The sequence below is a fragment of the Thunnus maccoyii genome, chromosome 4, assembly GCF_910596095.1.
Source record: "Thunnus maccoyii chromosome 4, fThuMac1.1, whole genome shotgun sequence".
NCBI classification, from domain to species: Eukaryota; Metazoa; Chordata; class Actinopteri; order Scombriformes; family Scombridae; genus Thunnus; species Thunnus maccoyii.
Genome location: NC_056536.1, coordinates 25,396,360 through 25,405,937, shown reverse-complemented (window position 1 = coordinate 25,405,937; position 9,578 = coordinate 25,396,360). Strand labels below are relative to the sequence as shown.

The following is a 9,578-nucleotide window of genomic DNA, read 5'->3' as shown; positions in this document are numbered from 1 at the left end:
ATCCATCATGGAGCTGCCAGGGACACAATGGGGAGATAGTATGGCACTGCACATCCATTAAAACAGAAATAGATCTTTCTGTGCAACAAAGATCAACGAGCAACACGTCCCTGTAGCTGTCACTTTCATCCTGCTCCAGATCATAATTGTCTGAAGAAGACAGACTGCCATCACTGATCTGGAAGCCAATACTTTAAAGAAGTCCCTCCATTTTGAAGTAATTGATAAGCCCTTAAAATGTTTTTTTGTTATTCAAAATTTAGGTAGAAGGATAAAAAAACAAAAAAACATGCATAATAACTCTCTTGTCACCCGCTGATTATACAGTAAGTCTCTGGATAATGAAGTGAAAAGAATGGGAACAATATAGAGAACTGATAATTGCATTCAAACCTCAACAGAGTGGAACACAAAGTGGGACTGGGCTCATTCGATGCAAGCACGCTGCAACAACACCTCTTTTCTTCTGCCGTGTCCACCATAATATCCTGGCCCTCTAATGAGAGGCTATGAAAGGCCACAGTGTGTGCGTGAGGCTGTTTGTAGCGGCTCCCAGGGGCCTGAGGGGCACGTGACCTCATTGGGAGGAGGACGGTTCAGTGGGCTCGCTCCACTCCTCCCAGTCAGACAGTCAAAAACCCTTACTGTAACTTCTTTGCAACTTTTTCACTTTCAGCTGTCTGCCAGAGGAATCTAGATACTAAACGTGTCTGCAAATGCAGCAGGGGATGTGAAACCAATGTAATTTTTGCACTGAAGAAGAAGTAAGAAGGAGTGTTGAATTGCAAAGCAAATGTGATCAATTCCCTTGCAGTGACAATAAAGTAAAGTCAAGTGAAGTAACAGACATTCCTCTGTTCAGTGTTACTGGACAGACAATTTAAACCATCCCAAACTAGCAAATAAACAAAGAAACCAAATAATTACGTTGTCCATGGTCTCAGTCATGCACTCTTACGCTCAGTCAGCTACTGAAGTTAGAAAAGTGTAATGAAAATGAATTGCTTGCAGAGATAAAGCTCAGCTTATTTCCTCATGCTTCAAAGCACAATTGCCCTTTGAATATTCGCTCCCTTCAAATATTTGTATGGCACCCCTTCCTCCGCAAACTCCAGCTCTCCAAATATCCGAGTGTATGTGTACTCCTTGTTCAGTCAAGTATCTGCAAAATATTTAGAAAGTATACAGCAGCTATAGGCAATGTGTTCATCACGATACAGTATAAATATTGTGGAATGATTAACCTCGTTCTTTAAGAGGCTGTTCACTCGCCCAGGTTTTACCTTTTTTAGAGTTGAGGTCCTGGTCATCGGCCACTCCTAACAAAAACAGCCTGTTTGGCCCCCTCAGCCCTAATACTGATCATTTGAATAACATCTAATAAATTAATAGCAGTTTGAGCCTGGAGGCACATACAAAGAAATTAGTCCAGTCATGTTTTTGTCATCTGTTTGCAATATTTAAAAAATCAGAGCAACACCATCATTTCGTAACCAAGATTACAATAATGTCTTGTTTATCTGCTTTAGCTTCAAATCATGCAGGATTCTGCTGCCATACCAAAACAAAAACATTTTTCCTGTATTACCCAGATCTTGACTTTGTTACTCTAGTTATAAGTCTTTAGAGTACATATTAAAGCCCCTGAAAACATGATTTTTTTAATCTAAAGTTTCCCTTTAACATTAAACATTCATCACTGAATAAGTTAATAATATGTTAAAAAACACAAACACAAACACAACACATTTTATTTTGTTTAATTTGTTTATTTAACAGGGACCATACAGATTAATATTGTTACACTGTCTAACTGAAGTTAATTTGCAGCCCCCGCAGCCCTGGTTAGACTTTTAAAACTAAAATTCATTATTTGATTCAAAGAATCAAATAAATGAATCCATAAAACAGAATCTGGATAAAAACAACATGATAAATAAAACAGACTGTATACATGTGTACAGTACCAGTCAAAGGTTTGGACACACTTTCCCATTCACTTGAATGAAAAAGTGTGTCCAAACCTTTGACGAGTTCTGTAGGTGTGATATCATGTATGTATATAATATGTAACATAGATTTGATCGTGGTAGCCTGTTACTAAAACAGATGACTGACGAAAAGTTGTTGCCCCTGTCGTCATGACTCCTTTGCTGTTATATATTGTTTATGATGAGTTTAACATCCTAAAACTCTGGCTGTGGTTTGACCAGATTTGACTGACGTTGACCAAACAACCCAGCAACTGTCGTCAGAGTCCTGATGCACGTTGCACAAGTGTGTGGCATCATATGGGACATTTTAATGAACCACTGAGCATAGAGAAAAACAAAACAAAACAAAACAATAACAGAAATCTCTCATGTGAAATAGCCTTAACTGTTCTAACGTTGGCAGCAAAATGTGTGTTCATGTAAGATCCCAACAGCCGTAGTTAGAAGCTTATTGAGAAATAAGTTTGCAGGGCCTTCACAGTTTTATTATATACATACATGATTTGGGGCTTTGGGGCTTTTGCTCCACTGGCTTCTGAGTTCTGTTTTATTTTCCTTCCTCTGGAAAGCACTTTGTGCACCTTGCTTGAAAAGATAACAATAAAATTATATTGATATTATTTGGTATAAGAAATCATCGAGGCATGACAGGTTTTATCTAAAGTGGTCCATATGGGGCCCTGCTTTATAACCAGAGAAAGGCTATGAGATTAAACCATGAGACACTAAAATTACAAGAAAAGAAATCAAATATTAATGAGAATAAACATAGCGCATAAGGCTCAATTGTTCGACTGGTTTCTGTTTCAATAAAGCTTTTGTTAAACCAGCAGGGATATACTTTGCCCTGAACCTCACAGTGCTTCATAGCGCAGTTGATTTATGATGTTTGTTCAGCCTCAAACACATTAAACCCCTGCTCATAGAAAATTAGATTTTCGTTTAAAGGAACCGAAATGATAAATTATGATGCGCCTCCTTAACAAAGGCCTTTGCATGTGTTGCTTGTTTAAACAGTGTTCTCTTTAGAGAGGCACAACACTGATCTATTCCCCAGGAGCAAATTTCCTGCCCCATGAAAGAGGAGCTGAGGACGAACGAATGATTTTTGCTTCTGCTCCATCCACTCCTCAGCCCTCGTATGTACCACATAGCAACTCTGCCACCACATCCTCCCCACTGTTGCTGCCTTTTCACAGACCAGACTGGAAATACATGTAAGTGTATTTACCCATCCACAAAGTGAAAGATGGAGGAGACATCCCACATCTGTTTACACCTGTATACTGTAAGAAACGTACCGTTATTTTCACAGTAATTAACCAGCAGCAATTGACAAGTAACTTACTGTAAAAAAGAATTACAGTAGGTTTAGTGTATTTATAGTGACAGCAGTGAAATTGTAACAATAAAATAAACCACTGTATTTTCATGATACTGTATACAGTAGTGGTATATAACTGTAAAAAAAAAAAATGATACTGTGTATTTAATTACAGCACCAGACCTATTGTAGCACATTTGATTACATTTATTCATTTGATGCTAGCAATAATAACGTGTTGGTTAATTGAATAGTGATGATTATAATTTTAGGGCTATGATTTTAATCATGATTACTCTGATTGGTATTATTGTTTAGCCATACATAAAACAGTTAAATTAACAATACACATTTTACTTGGGGAGACACAGAGTCTTTTCTGTAAAAGCTCTTATGTATTCTGATCTCTGTGTTTGTTTTGTTTTCCGTCTGGTATTTTGTTGGTGTTGCAGAATCAGTAGTTTATGTGAGTGTGACGACATGGATATCGGGGAGGGATCTCCACTGCCTTTGTCCTCTTGAGAGTTTTCCTGCCCGTCCATTTCCTTTAAGACAAAAGAGGAGCCAGAGCTGTTTGGTAGCACTAGGCCTTGTTCCTGAGGTGATGTGATTAAAGGCTTCTGTCTGGGCTGCACCCATTCAAATGCCTCACACACGCCACAGCTGCTTTAGTTAATTGAATTGTCAGGAAAGCAGACAGGACTGAAGGTAGCACCAAGACTGACGTGCTGAATCAATAGAGTGGCACTTAAATAAAGTTGGGTGATGGCTGTGCCAGGGAGCTGAATCCAGCTGGCTGTTTGTTGGGATCAAGTGGTCTCTGATGGTTTGAGCTAATGGTTTGGTCTGAGATCTGTTTTCACGTTGGATGAGATACAGTTTTGGTGTTTAAAAAATGGTCACAATTATGAACACCTCGAATAATATGGATTCTGGGTAACTACCAAGTGTTATACTGTGGCATTATTTATTGGTGGATGTGAGCTGTAATATCTTATCTATATTCATTATGTTGTGTGTGTGGATTTCAAATGATATGTCATTTTATTCTACATTTGGGGTACCTTTTTAACAAATGGGACAACAAATTATGGCAAACTCTGGCTCATTTATGTTATTTTCATATTAATAAGTGACCATTGTCATTGTAAAATAAATTAATGAAAAAAATTAAGTACTAGTGGACTGTTAGTAAACATGAACCTACAGTCATGCTAGCACAAAGCTTTGATCTAAACTCTAATTTCAGCATGCTAACATGCTGATGTTTAGCAGGTAATACCATGCTCACCATCTTAGCTTAGCATGTTAGCATGCTGACATTTGCTAATCAGCACTAAACAGAAAACACAGGTGAGGCTGATCGGACAATTAAATGACATTTGAGCTTATGATGGTTAAACCTGAATTAAATGGTATTTCTAGCCACTTGGGGGCAGTGGAAACAAGTTGTGAACACAACATTGTCGTATCATTACCTTTTAAGTTGATAAGAATTTGTTAGCAAACAGTTCCTTCTCTTGTCCAATATTCACTCTCCTTTAGTTCAGATTTTGGTCTCTATTTCCTGGTCTTGGTCTCTATTTCCCTGAGGAAGATATCTTGATCTTTAGCTACTGAACTTTTTCCCAGATAACAGCTGCCTGCTGCAGCCACAAACAACACAGTGAGAGCACTGAGAGTGAACCAAAACAGTAAAGTTGCTTATTGTTGCTAAACAATAAGCTGAAAGTTGATATGAAGCTTCATGAAGCCGAGTGGAGCTGCAGAGTTGCTGATAATTCTCTGTAGGTTCATCACCATGAGCTACACCTCTGACATTACACATTGTCATTTGATACATTGTTAGCCACTTTGAGGTATCGCCAAAGGTATTACAATTCATCTTGAGGGGGACATAAAGGTCCCAAATATGATGACAATTGTTGTTGTGTTATTTCACTGTAAACTTCAAATGTCAACCTCATGGTTGTGCTAGGGGAAAAGTCTAGTGATCACCAAAGTCAGTAGGCTTCATCCTCTGGGCACAATGAACATTTTTACAAAAATTAACGGCAATCCATCAGTCCAATAGTTGTTAAGTTTCTTCAGTCTGGAACAAAGTGGTGGACAGACTGGCTGACAGACATTGTCATCCCAAAAACAAATAGTCAAGAATGTTAATCAAATTAACAATCGCTACAATCAATGAAGTCACTATCAGCAAAAGATCCGCCTTGTCAGTTGAATTACCACATGGCCACAAGACAAAGTGAGGTCCATTACCAACAAAGTCAGACAAGGACTGCAACGCTGTGGTGAAATGTTTTCAGAAAATTGCAGTCTCAGAGGAAAGGGGTGATGTAATTGTGGAGAGATGATGTAACTGTCTATCAGCATAATTGTGCTTGTTTGGTAGGCCCATTGATGAATTAAGTGCTTTCCTGCCCAGTTACTATGAGCACTTTACAGTTAATGTGATGAAGACATCATTGGTCCTTGGGGAGACTGAGGTCCTGGATTGGTGAGATATTCCATTTATTCATGATTTAGGGTAGAATAAACTGTTGTCAATTAAAAAACTTTGCTTTTCCTATCTAACACAACTACCTCTGTGCTGCCTAACACTGACCATAAAAACAGGAGTGTGTTTCACCCGACGTAGTGCAAATGTTTTGGAAGTGAGTGTCTATCAGATAACTGGCTGATGCTCTAGACTGCAATCCTTCTTTATTCAATAATCTGTGGCAGGATTAATGCATTGTTGTCACTGCTGCCAGTTTTTCAGACTCAACGGCCTACTGAAGGAGAATCTCTATGTCCAGAATTTTTCTTAATTTAATCAATGCAGCTAATAGTAACACAAGGTACCTTTGTGCTACATTTACCCTCATTTTGCGTGCATACCTTAGATGATGGTCTTACAAAGGAAAGAATTATGAGGGAGATGAATGAACAGATTAGGAACTTGTTCAGAGGTCGTCACCTACAGTATGCAGGAATGGAGCTCCTGACTCTGTGAGGACATTTGTGAAGAACGGTGAGGTGTTTGTCTGATGTCTACAGCTTGTTTGACCAGCTGTCTTCCAGTGACAGAAAGAAGCAGAACTAGTGCTGCAAGATGAACTTTTAAGCAAACTCTCACAATGCCAAGAACTGGTTTTATGCCTGTAGCTGTTTTTTAAATTGCTCAAGTCGCTGATAATTTAATAAGCTGAGACTTGTATCATTGCTGTGTGGTTTTATGTATTATGATAAACTTGGAAGAAAAAGAAAAAACACCTGCCAGCGTGTTCTCTGGGATCTTGGCGTATGAGAGAGTGGATGTAGCCTGTACGTGAGAAAGGCTGCCACCACACTCCTGGTTCCCTGGGAGACTGGCATGGTCAGCAGCCCCCTCCCCCTTCCTCCCTTGTCCTCCTTCATCCTCTTGCCGTTTCTCCCCCTGTTTGTGAAGGAGGCGTGTGAGCAAGGAAGAGGCAGGGCACGTTAGCCAAGGCTGGGGGAGTGGAACTCAGACGGCAAGCAGAGCATACAAGCACACACACATTCACACACGCACACATGCTCAGTCAGCGTAAGTGACACAAGTGCTGGCTCCATTCAGCACTGAGTTGACTGACTCACAGCTATCCATTAGCCAGCATGCCGCAGAGAAAGAGGAGTTTCACTTTTGGAGCCTACGGAGGGTAAGAATTAAAATCCTAATAATTTGTAGAACTAAACCTCTTCAAAACACACTGTTCACGTTTGTGTGATAGTGAGTATGTGTGTTTGTTTATCTGTGTCTGTCTCGCCGTTTGATGACTGTGCAGATTCTGTCTGTGTTTGTGTCTGCATGTTTGTGTCATTCCCACTGGAATGCAGTATTTTTCATTCCAGCTTTTGTCTTAAAGGTCTTATTTGTCGTTTTTGTTGCTTTCCAATACACTGCAAATTAGACCTGATAATACTGCTGTTGCTGCTTGATGGTGAATCATTAGGGGTTACATTTTTCGACAGTAACGGTGAGGTATCAGATGTAAAAGCTTAAACAAGATAAGGTGACACAATCAACAGTGAGCAAAGGCTTGGTATCATTTACAGGGAAGTATTACTGGGTTACAAATATGGGAAACTAGTGATACTTACATGTATGTTTTCTCTCATACATATACAAAAGACACACAAAAAAAATGCCATCTCATAGTTTGCCAAGGTGTGTGTTTGTGTGAGTGCATGCACGTATTTTGTGTGTGTATGGTATGCATTTATGTGCATTCTGTATGTGATTTTAAATGCTCCCTTGTGAAATAAAAGGGAAATGTATTGTTTGAATAGAAAAAAAGTACTGTGTGTTGTCCGTGTGTAGGCGCTCATGTCCCCAGTGTATTTATTTATATGGCCTGTGTACAGTTCATACTTTATAGGTTACTAAGCAGTAGATGTACAGTCAACAGAGTTTTTTAATGATCAGAAGGTGAACAGGTGCTCCAATGCATCTGCATGCTTTCCTGCCTTCACTCAACAATGTTGTCCTCCCTGTTTTTTCACGTTTTTTAGGTTTTTTTTCCTTATTTGAATAAAGAGTCTAAGGGTAGTAAAATTGGGCTATACAATTAAAATGGACTTGTGTGTATAGTAATTTTATGTGAGTTACCTAACGACTAGTGAAGCCGCTGTAAAACTATGAAAAACAAGGTTAAAAGTCTACAGTCGTGCTAGCATCTCTGTGAGGCAGTACTCAGGCACAATGGTGCTTTTTAGCTAAAAATTAATGTCAGCATGCTAACATGCTCGCAATGACAACGATAACATGGTGGTCACTAAAGTTATTCCTCATCCCGTGGGAACCATAAATATCTGTATGAAATTTCATGGCAATCCATGGTGTAGCAAGAAGTGTAGCAAGAGTCAAAGTTAGAGGATCCACCAAAGTCAGTAGGCTTTATCCTCTGGGAACAATTAATGTTTTCAAAAGTTTGTGTTGATCCATGTAGTAGATGTTGAGATATTTCACTGGTTAATTGAGAACCTGCTGGTGGAGCATGCCGGTGGCACTAGATGAAAAGTCAGGGGTCACCGAAGTCATTAAGATGTCTGCATCACATTTCAAGGCAATCCATCCAATAGTTGATGAGATATTTTAGTCTGCACAAAAGTGGTGGACTGATAGACTGATATTGCCATTCTTAGAATCACACAGCTACTGCGGCTACAAATTAGCATCACACACAATCAAAAATCACTCCTTCCATAATTAAACTATTAGGTCCAATACACATTTAGTTATTATTTTCATGTCATATGTGTAGGCTGCTGACCACATGGAGTCAGAGAGACTATGGTAGGAAGTGCATGCAGAAGCGGGAGAACTTCGGTAACTCTTTATTCACAGGTCTGCAATTTCCTAATAATTTAATTGAAAGTTTCCTGGAAAAAATATGTAATTTGGTACTAATTCCAGGGAGTTTAATTGGTACACTTCTAATTAATACATTTAAATTAATTGCTCCTGTAACCTAGAGAATCTTTAGTCATTGTAGGTTGGCTAAATGTGGTAAAAATGTGAAATTAAGCATATAATTTTAGCTAGATTAGATAATAACATATATTCATATTAGCAAATAATTCAACATACATGAAAAATAAAGATTCCAATAATAAATTAATCATTATTAATCACAAATATTTACTTTAAATATTAATTAATTAAGCTTTTCATTTAAGGAAATTCCTATTTTCCATGTACCAGATTTTAAAAAGTTATTTCCAGGAACCATCTGAGGAAATTATTGACCAGGACCTGTTAAATAAAGCCAAAACTTTTTGCATTAATTGTATCAAATGGGCCACCATGTTTGGATCCATCATCCATTACTTATTTCATCCATGTAGTGGAGCAGCTGAACAGCTGAGAGTTGAAGACTTTGGGGGAAGCAGATCAGCTTTCTATTCAAAGCAAATAACTTGCTCTTCTGGTTTCTATTTAGCAGCACCCTTGAATACCATTGCACATTTCGATAGGTCAGCCTAATTGCTCACATCAGCGGGTGATCTGTAATGCACTCTGCCCCCTGCATCCCATTGGCATTCACTGAAGGGAAGGCAGCCCCTCTGTTCTCTGCAGATTGGTCTTTGACGCAGCGTGCTCTATAATTTTGACATCAAATATGAGTGGAGCTGCCACTTAATTTGAGTTTTTATGTGTTAGGTTTTTGTTTTACATTGGATAGTTTATAGCCCTTCCTTTTTTTTATTACATGGAAGACTACTTTTGTTTTTACTGGATACTGTTACGT

General features: G+C 38.7%; 1 protein-coding gene across 12 annotated transcripts in view; it reads left to right on the top strand.

The window, feature by feature from the left end:
- Positions 1-6,833: 6,833 nt before the first annotated feature.
- The window catches only part of LOC121895774 (rap1 GTPase-activating protein 1-like), a 43,001-nt gene continuing 40,256 nt past the window's right edge, over positions 6,834-9,578 (top strand). For all 12 annotated transcript variants that reach the window (XR_006095839.1, XM_042409206.1, XM_042409213.1 and 9 more), the window contains exon 1: positions 6,834-6,986. Coding sequence is in view for 11 of the 12 variants with exons in the window: in XM_042409206.1 (XP_042265140.1) it covers positions 6,943-6,986 (44 nt within the window). In the remaining variant the exon portion in view is untranslated. The remainder of the gene's footprint in view (positions 6,987-9,578) is intronic.